The sequence below is a fragment of the Cotesia glomerata genome, linkage group LG4 (genome assembly GCF_020080835.1).
Source record: "Cotesia glomerata isolate CgM1 linkage group LG4, MPM_Cglom_v2.3, whole genome shotgun sequence".
In the NCBI taxonomy this organism is placed as follows: domain Eukaryota; kingdom Metazoa; phylum Arthropoda; class Insecta; order Hymenoptera; family Braconidae; genus Cotesia; species Cotesia glomerata.
This window is the reverse complement of record NC_058161.1, coordinates 7,848,156-7,868,986: the sequence shown is the minus strand read 5'-3', so window position 1 is coordinate 7,868,986 and position 20,831 is coordinate 7,848,156. Positions and strand designations below refer to the sequence as shown.

Below are 20,831 nucleotides of genomic sequence, written 5' to 3'. Positions count from 1 at the left end.
TTGTGTCAATGATCTTGAGTTCCATTTATATCATTGACTTTATTTTTGAGAAATTTAATTTTACATAAAAGCAAATACTCTCTTGGACAAATACTAATATAAACCTGTTACAATCTTCTCTTTTTTTTTATTAATTTCTCAATTACTCAAGAATGCTTATCTTAATCCAAGAAAATTAAATGTTTAGACAAAGTATGCTCGTAGATAAAATGATGACGAGTCCAGATTTGGCCGAACGCTGTAAATCTCTGGATCAATAGGATTGATTTCTTCTCATTAACGAACTAAATACTGGAGAACCAAGCTTTCGAATATCTATAAATCTTCTTCTTAAGTTTTTTTGTAAAACGTCCAAATGCAATAGCAGTAGCTAGCAGATACAGAAATACAGAAATGCAAAAAACACATCGGAATTTGACTATCTAGACTTTTTCCCCATGATCTTCTTCGAAAAATCAAAATCATAAGATCCTCTAGCTCGTAATAATTTAAAAGACCCTACAATTTTTTGAAGTAAGAAGATCATGCGACGCTTTTACCTACGTCACGCGTTAAATAAAATTTTTTCAAGAAAATTTAATTTGAATTTATGAAAGTCTATTAAATTTATTCAAGTCACATTAAAGAAAAAAACAGAGGATTCAAAAATTATTAATTTCTTATATATTTTTATTGAAAAATATATATAAAAGTCAACCAAATTTTATTTAACAAGCTAACATAAAATTAATTACCAGCTATTTAAATTATTGTTACATTGCTAGAAATCCCAAATACGGAATACATGATGTTATCGATAACATTTGGTTTCAATTCATTAATTTCGTTTATTTTATTCTTGATTAGTACTGTTGATTGGTATTCAATTTTGCGTAAGACTTGATTTCGGGCGAATAACGTAAGCACTTTGGTAAGAACATTAATCAAGTGATCTGACAGGTGGCCTTCCAATCTAATTGTAAAATCACTAAATTGAAGAGAAAATAAGATGATAGATTACCGATAAGTACCTAAAACAATTAGTTGCAATTTTAAACATTCAACTTACTCAACATCAACAATTTTGAAGAATTCAAGCTTAAGAAAATGAGTGTTTAAATTGAATGTTCCCAAAACTCGTACTCGGAGATTTCGAAAACTTCCAGTAAAAGAACCTTTTCGCGTTAAGAGTAAGTATCTCATTGTATAGTCACAGGTCATCTAAAACGAACAATTTTATTTTTAATAAAATTAGAATCATTTCAAATTTTATTCGCAAATTCAATTTCCAAAAAATAATAACTTTTGAATTTTTTGAAAATTTTAAATTTTTTTCAGTGAAAAAGTAAAAATAAATGAAAATTACATAAAGGTTATCCCAACCAAGATCAAAATCAAAATAAAGAAATTTATTATTATAATGCAGAATGACGTCTCCAGTCCGTTTGATTCTAACAAGATTTTGTATCAAGCCTCTTTGCAGGTGAACTTTGCCCACTCCTAACTATGAAAAAAAGAAAATTTATGACGATTATTAAAAAAATGAGTATTTAAAATTAAATTTATCTACATGAATCACAACACCGTACATCAGTAAATGTTATAATATGATCAGGTATTTGCAAGGGTTCCATTCCATTTTTTTTAATGTAACCTCGGATCAATGGTAAATTTAGGTCAAAGCGGTCATTCAGAATGATTTCTGTCATTTGTGATCCATTTTTAGACCTAGAAAATACAATGCACAGTAAAATATTTATCGTCAAATTAAATATAAACATTTGAAGATTTTTTTTATGTACCGATACACGGAAAGATTAGAACCCGACTGGTTCGTGTTTTGCACCAGACTCAGTCGTGTGCGGCGCCAGAATGGTTATTATGCACGGATTCTGGTGCAGAACACGAGTGAGTCGTGTGCGCCCACGACTCTTTCTGGTGCGCACACGACTCAGTCTGGTGTAAACTAATTTTTCTTCTATTTTTTCTTGCACACGACTGAGTCTGGTGCAGAACACGAACCAGTCGGGTTCTAATCTTTCCGTGATAAAACATTAGATTGATGCAAAAAAAAATCTTGAACCAAGAACACTAGTTCTTCATTCATGATTTTTTTTTTTTAATCAAAGTAACTTTTCTATTAGTTCAGAAACTTAGTGTTAATTCAACACAAACTCTGTGTAATGATAACGTAACTCAGCTTTGTGTTAAAACTGACACAGTGACGAAACATTTTCTACTGTGTAATTAATATGCAACTTTTTAAATGATTAATTACACAGTAAAAATCTTTTTAAGCTGCATAATGAAAAATACTCACCCTATCTGTTGTTCAACATCTTGATACGGAAAAGCTTGAATTGATGCAATTATTACGATTATTATAAAAAACGAAAAGTTATAAATCATGATGATAGATATGCAATGATTAAAAATTCGCAGCAACCTGACATGACCACAAGAGATCTGAAAATTTTTATAAAGTTCGTTTATACTGATATCATTAATTTACTTCGATCTTATCTTTAAATCGTCTATCTGTTAGATAAACTCAAAAATTGATTGAATATGTTAAAAAATAATAATCATACGTTAATATCACTAGGTTTTCTTGTTATTACTGATTAAATTTTAGGCCATAAACATATTGTTATACTTGAATTTTGATAAAATAACTAAGATTACCCTTCGACAGAAGCAGTTAAAATTTTTTCATGAATATATGGTGATATAATATTTTATTAAATTTTTTACTAAGCATTGTATGCATTTTTAGTCATTATAATTATTGATCTTCACATAATATTCATGAACTAATCATAAAAAGACTTGCGTACGAGTAAATGATAAATCGCACTGTCTGAACTTTCTTCAGATTTTAGAACTTTTTTTTTCTCTCATAAAAAATAGACCTGAAGAGAGAGCTTAACAAAGTGAAACCAATCTGTGTTAGATCGTATTATATAGGTCAACGTCCTTTTTGCAATGATAACTTTTACTTTCTCGAATAGCATAACACTTTTACCTTCATACAGGACAAAGATTTTACTTTTGATGACCTCGAAAAATGAGGTTTAAGTTTCACTTTCGTTGGCCGAATAACCCGGTGACCTGACGTAAATCCTAAGTTCCATTTGAACTACTTTCTCTTTTTCGCTCAGATCATTAACTTACGATAAGCCTATTAGATAATAAATTCTTTTTATCAGCTTGTTTACATTTATTTGAAAAGATAATCTTGATATTCCTATTTTTACATGTCAATTGAATATTTTCATGTTTATCAGTTTAATATTTTTCAAGTAGCTTATTTTTATGATAAACATCCTTCATAATCTCAATTAATTATTTATCAATAAATCTATTTATGCTTATAATTAATTTATTCCCTTAGAGTTTTATAATTAATGTTACTAATCAGTGAAATTTTACATCATTTTATTTATTTATGAGAATTATTGCTCAGATTATAACGTTCACGTCTTATTTAACTAGATTTCTACTACTTTAGGCATGGTTAAATCGTTTCAAGTGATAATTACGAATGAACACATTCCTTTATATCAACTATTGATATAATACATTGATTCACACACTTTTTAAAGAATTCGTTTCATTTTTTTTTCTTCAACTTGGCCAAAAAGCAATTGGCAAATTTATTTATTAATTTTTTACTTTTTTTGTAATTTGAAGACTAAAATATAAATTCTGTTTTTTTTTTTTTTTTTTTTTTTAATTATTCATTTATTATTATTTTTTAACTCAAAAAATTAACTCTTTGATCAATAAAGTAAAACTCTTGAATAAAAATCAAAAAGTTTTCCAATTAAGAATTCTACAAGTTTAAGAAAGCACTTAATTGTTTTCAAACAAGATGCACGTTTACTTCAACCCAAAATTTGTCTCTCAATATTTTGTTTAGAAAATATCTTTGAAAACTAAAAAAGCATTTCAAAATTCGTTAAATTTTTAGTTTTTTTTAATGTTTTGAATGAAGAAATTAGATCTTTAAAAAACTTAATAAATCTACAATTATTGCATAAATTTTTCGTGTAAGTTCATCTCATACAGAGAGTAAAGGTACATCTGCCCTTCATAACTTTTTAGTTCTAATAGGAATTTAAATTTCGCGCCACGCGCGCGCTTTAATCTTAACCAATAAGAAATCAGCTACCATTTTCTTTTTACAATTCAATGTATTTTGATCATTTTTAAACTAAATGAACTTTAATTCAATCATGAATTTTATGTTATAAAAAGATTTAATTAATTTTTAAGTTCTGTTCGAAAACCTAAAATATAAATCATATATTATCAAAAATATTTTTATCCAAGCAAGTCGATTTCTAATTTATTTGATGTAAACAAAGTAGATATTCTAAACTCAACAGAGGAGTACAGTCGACGCTCTCTGTATTTGACTCGCCTGTACAGGACCATTCTCTGTACTTGACTCGTCCTTGTCCATAAGAGCTGTGTAAAATCGTCAAATACAGAGGAAGAATGTGGTCAAATACAGAGAGCGATCAAATACAGAAAGGTCCAATACAGAGAGCGTCGACTGTAGAAACGATCTCTACAAGGCAACAGTCTTCCATCTATGTTAGCACACTGTAGCATGCTCATAGTAGTGTCAATGACAATAAAGTAAAAGCTCTGAACACCCTATTTTTTATAATTATATTTTGTTATTTATTTTTTCAACAATTATAGCACATAAAAATAAAACATAATTATTTACAAAAAAATATACAATTCAAGATTTTTTCTTGTAGAAAAATTAGTATGTATCGACTCAACGTATTTTTTTTTCTTCATTCTAATTAGTTTTGACATTGACGGATTTAGATAACAGAATATCAACACGTGTTTTATCAGTATAAATATAATTTAATGATTTTTATAGAGTATTATATGCTTAAAATTAATCTCAATAATGCTGTTAGCTGCAATATTAATAAATGTTTTTTTGCATAGTGTTGGTGATGATAAATAGTTAATAAAAACTCATTTTAAAAAACGCAACGTTGAATTCACCGATGTACCTGATGCGAGAGTCTCATATTAGATGTAGTTAACATAATTATTTATTTAGTTGTTACGTTAAGTTTAAAAATTTTTTTTTGTTTTTTCTTGAACGCATAAATTTACAAAAATGCGAAAAATGTGGTGGTATCTCGATTTTCTCATATTTATTACGCTTATTTTAATTGTGATTTACGCCTGGACACCGCTATTATACGATAACACTAAAAGAACTTATCAGGTAATAAAAATTATATTATTGAATTATGAAAGTTTTTTATTATTGAAGCTAGTGCAAAATTTATAAATAATCATAGTGCAATATATATCATTTTTTTCTTCATTAAAGATTTATAAAATCAATTCACAGTAAAAAATTTTCTGTGATTAAATGAAAAAAGTTTATGTTAAATACTTAAAACTTCAATTTTTTTATTAAACATAATTTTATCAAATTTTTAAACTATAATAAGTAATGAAAATTAAGTTAGCCGACATCTAAGAATTTTTAGAATTTTTTTTTATTAAAAAAATTATTACAAATTAAAAAAAAAAATTTTCATTTGTAAAAAACTTGAAAAACTGTAAGTGCAATTTTTAAAAAATATTTTTTAGTTCTAATTTAATAATTAAAAAAAATCAAAAAATTAATAACGCTGGATAACTTTAGTGTTATAAATAAGTAGCAAATATTTAACATGAAAATTTTTAACGCAAACTTTTTTTGAAAAATTATAAGTAAAATTTAGAAAGTATTTTACTCTCTTAATATTGTGGGAAATTGAATAATTTCATTTCACGACTCATAATGCGAAGCATTAGAAAGTGCTTTACGATCAAAAAGTTTTTTACGTCCCCGGCTTGCAAATGTTTTCATTGTTACACTTTTTTTTTGTTCCGGGAACTCAAACATAATTTGTAACTCAAACATAATTTGTATACTATCAAACAAATAATTGAATCATGATCAACTGTGCACATTTCAAAAATCGATTTAATTGATCTACATCGAAAAATATTCGGGCTCGAATACGTGACAATTTGAAAAAAAATTCATTATTTGACAAATTTTTATTTTTTACTAAATATAGAAATTTTTGTACAACTCATAATGTAAAGAATTACAGAATGTTCTAGGCGTGAAAATTTTTTTATTTTTTTTACAATTTAATGGGTATTCTGAGTTGTGCTCTTTTGAATTTTTCAACTTTTTTTTTTTCATTTATTTAAACTACTGGTAAAAAGAATTGAATTAATCTAAATAGGTAGTTCAAAAAAGATGGCATTACTCACCAGGAGATTATAAAAAAGTGAAGACTATTCTTTACTGGAATACTATGTACGCAGAAAAACATAAAGACTTTATGTTTGGTGAAGGAGATGTCTTTAAAAATTGTCCAGTACCTCATTGCTATGCGACATCTGACAGAAAGTTATTCAATTTTATAATTGATTATGATGCCATACTATTTCATGGAATCGAAATGAAGCTAAATGATCTCCCGATTTATAGATCGACTTATCAGCGTTACATATATTTTTCATGGGAATCGCCAGTTTCTAGGTATATACTTTTATCCATATTTTTTGGTAATTGCAATTTCTATCATTTTCTTTTCATGTAGTGATTAGTACACAGAACAAAAAAATTTCTTGCGTCCAGAAATTTTCAGTTTTCCTCAATATTTTCTTTAGCTAGAAAAATTTACGTTCAAGTCAAGAATTTTTTTTCTGTGTACAATTATTTAACATTATTGATTTTTAATGTTTCAGGCCGTTAAATGATTTTGAATTCGTTTTAAACCCAAATTTTTACAACTGGACAATGTCATATCGATTGGATTCCGATATAAGAAGGCCTTATGGTCAAATTAGGGAAATTGAAAGTGATACAATAATTGCACCGCCACTCGATCCCGATGGTATTGTTAAATGGCGATCGTACGATGACAAATACATTCCAACTGATAAAGAAATGGCTATTATTAAAGGTAAAAAAAAAATGGCTGCTTGGTTTGTCTCACATTGTGAAACTAATTCTCAAAGAGAAATATTGGTTACCAATCTTCAGCAGTACTTTCAGGTATTATAGAAGTTCAATTATACAATTTAATTATTTTTTATAATTTTTATTAACTAATCTTAAATAGAAAATATCTAAAATACAAAATATCAGAAAGAGCATTTAATTTAATATTTGATACAAGAATAAGATCATTTGACTATAGTTATTTATTACTTATCATGTAAATTATTATTAATTTTATAAACTATTTACAGATTGATGTTTACGGCAAATGTGGTGATAAACAATGTAATAAGACAACGAACCATGATTGTTATAATCTTGTTGAGCGAGATTATTATTTTTACTTATCATTTGAAAATACTCTTTGTAAATATTATATAACTGAAAAATTGTTTTTACCGATGAAAAAACACGTTATTCCGATTGTTTACGGCGGTGCTGATTATTCACAATTTGTTCCACCACATTCCTACATCGACGTGAGAAATTTCAATGATACTCGACACTTGGCTAAATTTTTATTAAAATTATCAGCGAATCCAGCTGCGTATGCTAAATATTTTTGGTGGAAAAAATATTATTCTATCGAAGATACTAATGAATCAACGCTTTGTGATCTCTGCAAAAAACTTCATGATACATCATTGCCACGAAAAAGTATTGACAATTTCAAAAAGTATTACTTAAAAAATCAGTGCGTTTATACAAAACTAGTTAACGTAACTGATGAATAAAAAAAAATATAATTCACTATATTTTTATCAAAGACTTGCGAATCTCAAATTTTGAAGTATTTATACAAACAAAATTTTATATCTACTTATTATCTATAAAATATTTTTTACTCAAGCATTTTTTTATAAAACAATAAATTACCTCAAAAAAATTTTTAACTAAATTTAATAATTATGAAAAAGACGGGCTTGATAATTATTATAAATTGTACAACATATCTACAAGAAAAAAATATTCTAATCTTACATGATCAGAAAAAAAACGAGTAGAGATGAGGTTGGCTGGCATTAACAATTATGACAATAAATAAATAAAAACAATAATTATTACTATTTAATAATTGCTGAAATCTCAACTCATAACTTTATCAATCCACGGTACGAATTTCTGTATATTTGTATAAACCCCTGGTAAATGTTCACGGCCACAACCAATTCCCCAAGAGACCAAGCCTATCAAAACATGTCTGCCTTCAACGGCCATCGTCAAAGGACCACCTGAGTCACCCTGCAAGTAAATTAATAATTAATAATTCAACTATAATGAACAAAATAATAATTTAATTAATAATAAACAAGTATTTACTTGACAAGAATCTCTGCCGCCTTCTTTGTAACCAGCGCACAGAAAAACATCATGGATTGTTTCTCTTCGTCCGGCAGCTCTGAACCACCTCTGACACCGTTCATTAGGAATAACCTCGACATCAACTTCTTGCAAAACATTTGGAGAGGAACTTTGACCGTGTCGCGTTCTTCCCCAGCCAGCTACGGTTGCAGTGCGTCCTGAAAGTTTTAGATTTCGTGCGGGCAAACAAACTGGAACAATGTGTTGTTTGAAAGCAACCGCTCGTGAAAGCTTCACTAAAGCTACATCATTCCGGAAGTCCGTTGGCGAATATTGAGGGTGAACCTATTTTTTATAGAATTTACTGTGTTAATAATAATTATTATTATTGTTTGTATTTTTTAATAAATATATATTTTAAATACCTCTTTTCTTTCTATGTTGTATTCTTCGTGCAGCTGTTTTTCACTGCCGTCCCTCACGTCCCATTCACCTAATCTTACTTTTAGATTGTTGTTTGGAGTTCTGTAATTTTTTAATTAATTATTAGTTTTATTTATATTTTATATTTTATTTATACGTACGTTGCAACGCAATGAGCAGCAGTGACAACCCAACGGTTATTTAATAATGCCCCTCCACATGACAATTTTTTTGTCAGAAAACCAGATTTTATTATTGCGGCCTAGAATAAAGTTATTATTTTATTATAACATACTCTACTAATGTCTTTAAATTTTTTAAATGCCATTTTTTTAATTTAATCATTTAAATGCATTACCTAGATACAATTTTTGTATATAAATAAGCAGGAGAGAGAACAGAGATGAAAGAAGTGATAATGTACTAACTTATATGGCCAGAAAAATAAAAAAGGCAGAATTAAACGAAATAGAAGCACACACTGAAAAAAAAATTAACTTGAATCAAGATGAAAAATTCTTGAATTAAGTAAAATTTACTTAAACCAAGAAAAATTTCTTAGTTTAAGAATTTTTCAACTCAAATCGAGAAGATGAAATTCTTTAAAATTATTTACTTGATTCAAGTAAACTTTTTTGAGTTTTTTAATACGTAAATTATAATAAGTAATTTTTTTAAGTTCTTCAGTAAGTAAATTTTTTTTTCTGTGCAGGGTTTTTTTTCAGATTTTTCTTGAGAAAGACGAAAGACTGCGAAATCTAGGGAGGTTTTTGGACCCAAGATTCATTTGAGTAAATCGAGATCTTAGGTCCAAGAATTACCTGTCTCAATAATCTGTACGAATATGCAGCCGTTGTGGATTTAGGGTATTCTTGGAGTTTTAGGTCAAATATAGCTAACTTATCATTCCATGATAGTATAAGGTAAAGTTTGCTACTGAAGACTAGATTAGAATCAGCTACGATGAATTCCATATAATTAGTAAGGTCAGGTTAGATTAAACGATCCCTTATCGGAATTTTACTTAGAAAATAGACTTCCCACAGGATCAGTTATCAGCACTATCTTGTTTACTAACAAGAAAAATCGCATCATTCCATTGTTTAAGTTACCGGTCAAAGCGGCGCTATTCGGAACGATTAAGCTCTCATTTGCAGTGGCATGAACTTTCAATTTTATGTTAATTTATTGTTCATAAAAATTTTAGAAAATTTGAATTTTTAATGTCGCTTTTTCTATAAAAAAAAACAAATTAAAACTATTTCTTGGAATTCTATAAAATAAATCACAAACCGTTAAGGATATCGACATAAAAAACGAACCATTAAATGCATTAATGAGAAAACGATTTTTAGGCCTCATTAAATAGTTAAAAAGTTATTAACTATCACTTTTTTATAGCTTCGGAATGTTCAATTAGCTTCAACTAAATCTGGACATTCAAAAAAAACGATAAAGTTCAAATTTAGAATCACCGAAACATTTCAAATTAACACTCATATAATTCGATAAAATATAACTGCATGATATCAATATAAAAAAAGAAATTTAAAATATCAATAAAAGTGAAATAAACGGTGAAACGGACAACTTTTAAGTAAAATTCAAATTTCGAGCGTTTATAAAACTCTCACCTGCCATGGATGACTGCCGAAGCTGGAGCTATGTCCACCCACGATCCTGTTACTTCTCGTGTAGAGCTCTCCGCAGCCTGTAAATAAATAATAAACGGTATTAAATACAACAACAAAACAATAAACAACATCCGAAAATAAATTTATTCCATGATAAATAAAGTGATTGACTAATCATGTCATTTATCAGTTCCAGCTTTCTGGTATCATGCGTGTGCTGCCATTTACTTAATATTCATTCTATATATTTATTGTCAAGCATCTAGCCAGTCGCTCGTAAATTATTAAGCCGAAAAATATAGATTGCACGGTGATGGAAGAGGAGAAAGATAAATAAAAAAGATAATAATATAAAGAAAGTGCTCAGTGGTGGTGAATCATATATCATATCCTTGAATAGTTTTATTTTTGCAGACGATTTTTTGATTACCACGGTACTTGGACTGATCCTGTGCATTATTCTGATAATCTTCAGTCCCTCCAACAATTGGACGAGTGTTGTAATCATCATCAGGATAAAAGTTATTTGGATAACTAGTGTCAGGATGACTGGCATAGTTAGGTCGATCGAAAGAAGACAAATCGTTGGGCCGATTTTGCTCCCAAGCCGAGTAAGTAGGCCCATAAAGTCCACTATTGTCACCACTTTGATGAGAATTTGGTCGATGGGGTCGCTGGGCCAGTCCGTTTCCATATATTTTCACATCGTCTTCCACATAAGGTCGTTGATTCCCCAAGATCATTGAAAACGCTAAAATTTATCTATCTCAAGTTCAATCGTTTCGATGAACCGTCATTTTCTGTTTTTATTCTTTCTCTGTCCGTTAAAATTATTATAAATTATAATTAATGTAACCTCCGACTAATCCAACGGCCAATTATTGTCAGTTCGTACGTACGGTCTTATTAGTTCGGTTAATTATTTTTTTTTACTCTAGATTAGAATATGCTTATTCACTCGTTCCGGTTCAGAATTTATAAGGGAACAAAGAAAGTCATGCATTGAATTGTAGTTCTAAGTACTCAATAAATGTCTTGTCATATTTTTAAATGTTTCGCATTTCATCAGATAACGTTATATCTTTTTTTTTTTTAATCATAATTGCTGTGTTTAAATTGTTATTGTATTTTAAACTGTAGTTTGTTGTTTTTATGGAAAAACACTTGGAGCATTTAATTCTGTTAGAAGTAATTAATTTTTCAAAGTAAATACCGTTTTAATAAAATGTCATCTTTATAATTCCATAAAATGACTCTTTAATTTTATGAACTTGTTAATGTGAATAAAGTCTAAAATTTTATTAAATACAAAAATTTATTTTAGCTTATACTCGAAATTTATTATTATCATTGTTATACTATACATAAAGTTAAAGAAAAAATTGTGCTTCAAACTTTTTTAACTGCAGCAAAGTGAACTATATGTAAAACAAAATAATCTTAATTTGTAAATCTGCTGAAATTCTAAAAAAAATTGTTGCTCAAACAGTAAATTTATAGTTGTTTAGTTTAATAATTCTTTGACAAAAAATATATTTAAGGTAATAAGAACAAATTATGTCTTAACTTTTATCGACTTAAATGATACAGTTAAATTTTTCTTCTCGTAATTCAAACTTTTTCTTTCCAACCTTGAATATACGTGATGTTTTTGTTATGCTTCAAAAGTATATGAAAAAAATGTGTTTTTTTTTTTTTTTTTGCTAATAGCAGTTAATAGTTAATTTTTAAACGTGTCTTGCTCATATATAAGATAAAATTTCGAGAAATTATATCCAAGAGCAAATCGCTTTTTTGAAAATTTTCATTTATTTATGCATAAAATGCGTTTTGATTCCATTTTTTGTACAAGTATGTCAGAAATACTTTCGTTTGTCCAATAGAGGGCGAGAGAGAAAAAAGTGTAAGCTCTCTTTTAAAAAAAAATTGTCGAAAAGAGTTATTTGTTATTAGTCAAATAAAATGTATTAAAAATTAAAATAAAATAACTCAATAAAAAAAATTTGTTTTTTAAATTATTATTTACTAAATAATAGCATTTTTAGGTATCTATTACACCAATAATTATTATTGAAATTTTTAATTAAAATTTACACACAAAAAAAACATTTAATGGCCTAAAAAATCAAAAAACTAATTATTTTAAGTAGATAAATTACAAAAAGTTTTTAGTTAATTTTGTTTATGTGTGTTTATTATAAATTCAATCAGTTTTTTTCTATTTTTTTCCTCGTACATAAGAAACATAATATTATCATTATTGCTTTTTATGAGAACTACAAAAGTACTTATTAATTTCTGACATTATATGGAACCCGTTATCTCCTACTGTAAATTTTTTTAACAATATAAAAAAAAAAAACCAAAAACTCACTGGCATTTTGCAGGACTCCAGATGTAGGTCTCGAAGGCTCTTTTTCCGGGATATCATCATCATCAACACAACAGCTCCAAATGAGACCACCGGAGCATAAATCAACAGGTCGTCCCCCACTCAACACGCAGCTGATACTTAAACCACATTCGAATTTGGCGCCTTTATATTTGCACGTTTGAGGAATCACTGTAATTCAAAAGAAAACAAAATAACAATACCAATAATAACCACCTGAATACTTGCATTTTTGCACCTAAAAGTTAAACTATCCAGTACGGAATTGTGCAGTAAAAATATAAATGAATGCAAAATAGATGTAGCACGCGATAATACGGACATCCTAGTTGACTCAGTTGTCACTAAGTGTAACAGTTCCAATTGGCAACCGTCCGAAACATATAACGTTATTCAACATTATTATTTTTCTATTATTACAACAATTATAATTTATATATATATATATATAACAAGCTTAAACAAGGCATACTTCTCCCAAGCATGTCCATGATTCCACTGTTAAGATTCGCCGCATGCCCCCGATGGTCGTCGTAACTAGTGTAATTTTTCTTCTTCTTCAGAGTCTCTACAAGTAGAATTCCTTGTTCATGGCTGCTAAGTTTTCTTCTTCTACCACGACGTCCACGCTCACTTGATTGTTCCTCAATTTTGCTGCCATCTGGACCCTTCAATTCGTCCAAAAGCTTCTCCAATTCGTTCTTAGTATCACCGTCTTCCCCAAAATTTTGCAGTTCTCCAATTTGGACGTCCATAAATTCCTCTTCAATTAATTTGCTCTGCGGTTTGTTTTTGAATTCTGTTAATCTTTGCACATCATTTTTTTGCGTTCTTCTAATTTCTTTCTTTTCAATTCTTCTATTTATATTGTTATTACTATTGTTATTATTATTATTATTATTATGATTATTATTACCACTAAAATCATCACTACCGTCAAAATATCTATCAATACTAAGCCGTTTTCTCACAACCGGGAAGAATTGATCCCTCGAAAAACTCCTGGATCTTGAATACGCAAACTGTTCTTGAGGTCTGTCACCAATTTCCGTTCCATAAACATTTCTTCCCTGAATTTCGATGATGAAGTTGAATACAAACACGACAATAGCTGCTTTAAAAACAGCATATTTGTCATTTGGAGCAATTGATTTCCTTGCAATGAATCTCAGCAGCATCATCCACCAAAAATGTAACTCAGTGTATGAAGAAATCAATCAATCCTCCACAAATTTGGCATCGTTTACATAAATTTTTTCCACAACCACAGCACCAAAAACAATAATGATTCAAAATAAAAATTGCCGCATTAATAAACAATCAAATCACTAATTGCCAACCAATTACCACTGTCAAGATCAGTCAGAAGTGAAAAAAAAAAAAAATTAATAAAATTTTAATGCACGTGGATGTTACAAGTGCCAAGCGACGTCTGTCACGCTCGGATCGTACACTTGCCGTACTAGCAAGTCGTTTGCTTGCTTTCACCGACTTTGGCTTTCTCGTCGTGTCTTTTCAGCTATGCAACCTAATCCTTCTCATCCTACCACCAATTTCCTCATTCTTCTATTTCTATTCTTCCTCATCCTTCTTTCTTCAGTTTTACCAGAAGAATCATAGACAGCATTTTCCAAAAAAAAGGCAAGACTAAAAAACTTGACGCCCTCGTATCTCACTTTTTCTTCTTTCCTTTCTCTGTTTTATTTATTTATTTTTCAATTACAATTGATTCCTCACGTATGATTCATTTATCTTCACGCACATGGAATCACTGACTAACAATCAATTTTATCCCGAGTTTACTGACACAGTTTGAGTAGTAAGTTATTTATTTTTATTTTCAACATTATTAATTTTTTGTGAAGGAAATGAATAAAATAAAGAATTGATAATGATAATGAATAATGATAGACTTAAGGCTTGCGTGTCACTAAGACGTTCTAGTTGGGTGATATTAGCTGCTTCCGAAAGAAGAAACTCTTTTGTCGTAGCAAAAAAAAAGGATGCTTAATCATTGCAAGCCTTTCTCTTTCGTGCCAAGTAAGTACGCATTTATTTTTCAGTCGTTGTTTTATTTGACGAGAATTCCTCGCTGTATACATTTACTGGCTTCCGTAGTTCACAATATAGCTTATACTCTATAGACCACTGGCTACTGCATACGTAAGAAGACGTCATGTCGTCTTCAGAGCACGCAAACTGCTATGAAGATTTTCAGATCGTGTGACTTTGATACCGACTCGGTTGGAACCAAATCAGAACTCGGAATGAGACACTTCATGACACCTGATCATATTAACTTATAAAACGGGTTTTACTAATATTTTATTTATTTATTTATTTATTTTTTTTTTTTTTTTTTTATAAATCTATGTTTATTATCGTGTCAGTTATAAAGAGTATAAATTATGTCGATTAACAAGTTCCAGTTTGGATTGAACTTGATTTTAGTTTAGATTCTTCAAAAATTTCAAATTTTATTTTGACATGTCTTTGAAATTTTTTCAAAATATTTTTTTTTTTCGGGGTAAATTCCGGAGTTGAAATCGACAGGGCTGATTAAGCCTATGTAAACTTTAAAAAATTGGGGATTTTTACTTATTATTACTTAATAACAAAAAATAGGTGTGCAGTTCTACATTGACTGATATTTATTTTTAACTCCCAAAAGAATCAACAAATTTTAATACTGTTTGCGGCATTCAATATATTTTTTCAAGTACTACCAGAAAAAATATTATTATAAAAACGATCTAACGCAAAATTTTAGAGTTAAGGTAAAAGCCCCAATAGATGATCATGTACCGAGTATATGATCACTCCATGTATTTGTATACCTATATTTATGAATATAGATATACAAATACATGGAGTGATCATATACTGGTACGTGATCATCTATTGGGGCTTTTACCTTATGTAGAAAAAATATTTTTTTGGAATTTTTTTGACAGTGATATATCTCTTGGATGAATCAACTGAGTTGATCCGGTACTACACGCAATTTTCTTAGCATAAAAAAATTACTTATTACCTCTAAAATTATCGATACAAAAAATTCCGAAGTTATGCGAAAAAACAACTTTTTTTGAAATTTTTTGACCACGATACCCCTTGAACGAATTAACTAATTTTGATGCAGATCGCGGCTATCGACGTTGTTTTTTAAGATTGAGAGCTGATTATATTCTGAAATCGATTGATTCACCAGGCGTATCAAGCTAGCAGCGGTAAAACCCATCTTGGACGGATATTATTATTGATTTCTCGGAATCTAAACAAGCAACAATATTCTAAATAGAGCAACTAATTAGCAACAAATTTAGTACCACAAATAAATTTTGTTGCTTGAATAACAAGTCAATGCCTGATGGACGAGTCCATGCTAGCTTGATAGACCTCGATTCATCAGCTTGAAAGTTATATCAAAAAAACAATTTTTTTAAATTTTATTTTTGAGATTCCTCAAAATCTACTGAGCCGAATCGATTCTAATTCATATGAAATCATTGACTTTCAATCATAGTGAGAAGTTAAAAATTGAAAATTGAAATTGAATTTAGCTCTATTTGACACGCGAGCGCTTTAAGCACTGCGAACATGATATACTGCAGTTGTTTATTCGTTGATTAGAGAGAGAAGAGACTGTGAGGAATGTTGAAGGTGTAAACAAGAACATCAACCATCACTTTTATTAATTTCTGTTATTTGAGCTACATTGTCGATTTTAAGTTTTATTTATTATAGTAAACCGCAAAGGAGTTGAAAAGCCATTTGTGTTACAGCTTTTTCTCGAATAATTATAATTATTCACAGAAAAAAATTCATATATGAATATCTTTATATAAGAGCCTATTAAAAAAAAATGAGACCGATCAATAATGTTTATCAACAGTTCGTCAGGGAAATTCTTTCCAAGTTGAATCTAAATAGATTTAATTAAATCCTTAGAAGTCCTAATAAGTCCAATGTATGTTTGTAAAGTTCATGTAGATTTAATCAACAAGATTTAAGCTCAAGCCAGGTAAAGTAAATATATTAGACAGGAAAAAGGGATAAAACGAACTTCTTAAAAAATTAAGGAAAAAATGTCTATTCATTTGCGGTTTTCTCATTTTATTTAATCATTTTTTTAACTTAAACCAAAAAAAATTGCAATACTTTTGAAATATACTTACATCCTAATTCATCAAAAAATCGCGGTCGTCCACTTGATATTTCATTACTTGAATGCTCATCATAATGACCAGCATCTAAAATCAGTAGTCGTTATTAACATAAAGTTTTCCAAAAAAAAAAAACCAAAAAATAAACTTACTAAACGATAAATATTTATCATTTATCCGAGAGCCAGGATCCGCAAAACCAGACGGTAAATTATTCAAATAAATACCAATTATGAAAAAAAATACAGCATTCATAGCTGAATAATTTTGATGAGAATTTTAGCTATTTCATTAATTAAAAATAAGTACTTTTCATTTTTCTCTCCATATTAATCTCCGCTGCATCACTTTCAGCCAAATATGACAGTCCAGTCTCTTATTTTCTAAATCACAGCAGTAATGAAGCAATGGTGAGCATGTTTGATGTTTGTAATGAATCCAATATCAAATCTAGATATTGAACATCAGGAGTCAGTATCCGCATCAAGGAAGTTTGAGTCGTTAAGTCAACGTGTTGGTGTATCTATCGTGCAGTCCTGAGCTGGGTATGAGCAAAAGTGGGACACGAAAGCAGGCCACTGAAACAAGTGGAACGGCTTTTAATACAAACTTTTTACTTGTGTATAATACGTTAGTTATAGTTGAAGTTGTGGTTGTAGTTGTAGTTGGTCTCGTGCTCCTGAGCAAAATTTTTATAAACCTATTCTATGTATATTATGTTCTCTGTAATTTTTTTTTATCTCTTGTCTTCACTTCATCATTTTCATCATCATCATCATTATCATCTAGATACCGGGTACTTATTTACCTAATGTATATTTTATAAATTTGAATTACACACTGGAGTACTCGAAAATAAAATACATTTTACATAAACATACATATAGTGAACCACTTCATCAACATAACACGCTACAATACATCGGTGGACACGTTCGAGTCATTAGTGAAAGTTCCCTCAGTAAAATTGTGACTTTCAACTTTGCCCGTTAATAATCGTCTAACAGAAAACTTTTTCGACAATATTCATTATCATAATTGTGTACAATAACTGTTTTTTTTTTTTTTTTTAGACAATGAAATTTTATTTTTAAAAACAAATCTATCGTTTTTTGATAAAAACAAAAAATATAATGAAATATAAGATAATGAGGTCAAGATAATTTATGTAGACTCGAGTTTATCATCTTTTGATACAAATCGTCTGTAAATAAACGATTGAATGTGAGAGTTGGAGAAAAGTAAGTTAAAATACCGGATGGCTTAAGATATTTACAAGATGATATGGTAGAAAGGATGTTTGTGTATAAAGCTATTTTTCAATCTTGATTCGCTAAAACTTCGCTTATTTATGAGAATAATAAGGAAGAAAGGAGGCCTTAACATTGTAAGTTCCAAGGGCACTTTCGCCAGGTCAATATCAAGTTTCAACAACCAAAATGCAAACGGCTTTGCATGAAATGAGCAATAATTAATATTTTAAAGAGTTTTTACATTGAACAGAAAAATATTGAAGCAGTCAAAAGTGAAGATTTTCATAATTATAATTATCGTTATTGAATTAATGTAATTTATTTCACTTTGTAAAATAATTCCTGTTGGGCAAAAAATAAAAGTTTGAATAAGAAATAAAAGTTTTTGGGTTTAAATTAAAAGATAAATTTCTACAGTTGATTCAGAATTTTCTTTTTATTAATTTTAAATTTTAACAACTAAACAACAACTGCCGAGAAAGAATCAATTACTAGGCAGGAAATAAAATTTTTCGATTTAAGAAAACATTTATAAAGACAATAATTATTTTGGTCGAAATTTTTGTCAACCAAGAAAAGTTTCTTGCTTCAAAAAAAAATGTACTTAGGACAAGACTATTTTGTTCTTTTTCGATAGAATTAATTAAAATAGCTTCTTATTAGCAATCAATTACTTTCTTCTTGCCCTTCAATAGTTACTTTTAATTAAACAAGTATTAAAAATTTTTTATGTTCTCATTTTTTTTTTTCAATTTAAGAACTATAAATAAAATTGGATAAATGTATTTATTATTAATAAATCGCGATTATTCTTTAGAGACATTTTACATTATCATTAAATTTATTAATGATTATAAATTGATATTTGTAAATAACTATTGTTCATCTTTGAACTCTTTGAATTTATGTAAAATATAAAGTTGATTAAATTTTAAAAAATTATGTCTATTTTTCAAAAAGCTTTATTTTTAAGCTTCATTTTAGTTATTAATTTACTTTTTTTTTGGTGAATAATAATTTTTTAATAAATTTTTCCACGTAAACGTACTACTTTTTAATTAAACGATTTATCACCTTTAAAACGTAAATTTTCTAGATTCCCATCCATTAAATTAACACGATTTAAGAACATAAGTCCGTAAATATTATTTTCTTAATTAAAGAATTTTTTCAAATCATTCTACCGAAATTAGGCAACACATTCTTGGTTTAATAAAATCCATATAAGTTCATACTTTTTTGACATTAGAGACACGATGTTATTATGCATACTTATATTATATTCATCGGCACGTTTATGAATAATTACTATCAGCACTTAGCATCAACATTGCACATGCATTAGAGACGATAGATTGTCTATACTTAATTTAAAAGGTAATGTTTGTCGTCCATTCATTGCTCGTTCGCTTAAACGAAAGCACCATTTAACTTTTACTTTATCGCTACAAAACAAAGCCAGGTGAAAACCGTTCTCTCATAATAAGAAACCATGAAATTGAAATCATGGAATTTTATTCCATAAAAATGCGATGACAGTTTAGATTATTACTATTATTTTTTGAACTACTTTAACAAATATTAAAAAAAAAATTTTTTTAATCGTGAGAAGAAATTTTAACTTCCAAGGCCGTTATTATATTCGTCTAATTTTTGGAACCTTCGAATAGAACATGAACTAGCAGTATGTGGGAGAACAATTAAATAAAATGACTTACCTTTCTTCTGTACTTAAATTTAATAAAATTAGTCACTTTTAATAATAAAATCACAGTTAAATTTTAATTGCCGATTATGATAAATAGAAAGATTTTAAATTCCGGCTCATCGAGAGTCCCATTACAGTTAAGGATTAGGACAGCACGAGATACCGCTGACTACTGATGAGGAACCGAAACATCGTCATTCAACGCACTCCCTTTACTTTACTCTCTCATTGACGGCGATCAGCCTCCTTTTCTTCACCACACAACTCTCCAAAGTCATGGACCCAGTCAAGTTTAACTACATTTAATACAAATAATCATCATAAATATACTATACAAAAAGATAGTTACTGTTCAGTGAAATCTTTTCTCCCGTAAGTTTCAGTTTGTCTCATTCCACTTTCATTTTTTTCCCTTACTCTTTCGTTTCTTAATATTACTCTTAAACAAATATAATATAATATATGTATAAGTATTCGGTACTCCAGTACGATTACATTAATTTATGATTGAACCATGATAATTGCCATTGATGTACCCATTCGCTGATATAAAAAATAAAAATATAAATTTTCAGATGGACTCAAAAATCTAAACCGATTATTGTTGTAATAAAAGTATCATTTTTGTGTGGAACTTGTCAGAATATTTATTTAAGGTGATATTTTATTTACGGCTGTAAGATGAAATCAAATGTTTAGAGAAATTTTTATTATAGGTCATTTTTTAAAGCGTAATTTTCTTCGAACTGCCCCGGTATTCCTTATTCTCAATATTTGCTTATTGTTTTCTAATGACAGCTGCAATAAATAATATGGAAAAGAAAAACGAAGTAGCAATAGCAATTTGTCTAATGATAATTCACGGCCAGTTAAATTATACGTTTTTTATTCTAATGACATATATTTGTCCTGTGATTACT

General features: G+C 28.7%; 3 protein-coding genes across 6 annotated transcripts; 1 reads left to right on the top strand and 2 right to left on the bottom strand.

Annotated features, from left to right (window-relative positions):
• Window positions 1–718: 718 nt before the first annotated feature.
• On the bottom strand, window positions 719–3,025 carry LOC123263692. The gene is made up of 6 exons (XM_044726634.1): window positions 3,005–3,025; window positions 2,300–2,445; window positions 1,569–1,707; window positions 1,346–1,483; window positions 1,049–1,200; window positions 719–967 (listed from the first exon to the last, which is right to left on the bottom strand). The coding sequence occupies exons 1-6, from the start codon at window positions 3,008–3,010 to the stop codon at window positions 742–744; spliced, it is 807 nt and encodes a 268-aa protein (XP_044582569.1). The 5' UTR covers window positions 3,011–3,025; the 3' UTR covers window positions 719–741.
• A 1,713-nt stretch (window positions 3,026–4,738) lies between these two features.
• On the top strand, window positions 4,739–7,835 carry LOC123264459 (alpha-(1,3)-fucosyltransferase C-like). 2 transcript variants are annotated; one of them, XM_044727770.1, is made up of 4 exons: window positions 4,739–5,245; window positions 6,270–6,568; window positions 6,778–7,087; window positions 7,285–7,835. In XM_044727770.1, exons 1-4 carry the CDS (start codon window positions 5,135–5,137, stop codon window positions 7,765–7,767), a joined length of 1,203 nt encoding a protein of 400 aa, XP_044583705.1. In that variant the 5' UTR covers window positions 4,739–5,134; the 3' UTR covers window positions 7,768–7,835. The 2 variants fall into 2 exon arrangements, with proteins under 2 accessions (XP_044583705.1, XP_044583706.1); XM_044727771.1 differs by having other exon boundaries at window positions 5,157–5,245; window positions 6,352–6,568.
• Window positions 7,836–7,914: 79 nt separating this feature from the next.
• On the bottom strand, window positions 7,915–20,150 carry LOC123264455 (serine proteinase stubble-like). Of its 3 annotated transcripts, XM_044727765.1 has the most exons (9): window positions 19,922–20,150; window positions 17,103–17,528; window positions 16,963–17,037; window positions 12,767–12,955; window positions 10,393–10,469; window positions 8,920–9,020; window positions 8,761–8,860; window positions 8,354–8,680; window positions 7,915–8,275 (listed from the first exon to the last, which is right to left on the bottom strand). In XM_044727765.1, the coding sequence occupies exons 2-9, from the start codon at window positions 17,203–17,205 to the stop codon at window positions 8,120–8,122; spliced, it is 1,128 nt and encodes a 375-aa protein (XP_044583700.1). In that variant the 5' UTR covers window positions 17,206–17,528; window positions 19,922–20,150; the 3' UTR covers window positions 7,915–8,119. The 3 variants fall into 3 exon arrangements, with proteins under 3 accessions (XP_044583700.1, XP_044583699.1, XP_044583701.1); XM_044727764.1 differs by lacking the exons at window positions 16,963–17,037; window positions 17,103–17,528; window positions 19,922–20,150 and adding an exon at window positions 13,257–14,565; XM_044727766.1 differs by lacking the exons at window positions 12,767–12,955; window positions 16,963–17,037; window positions 17,103–17,528; window positions 19,922–20,150 and adding an exon at window positions 10,823–11,493.
• Window positions 20,151–20,831: the final 681 nt, after the last annotated feature.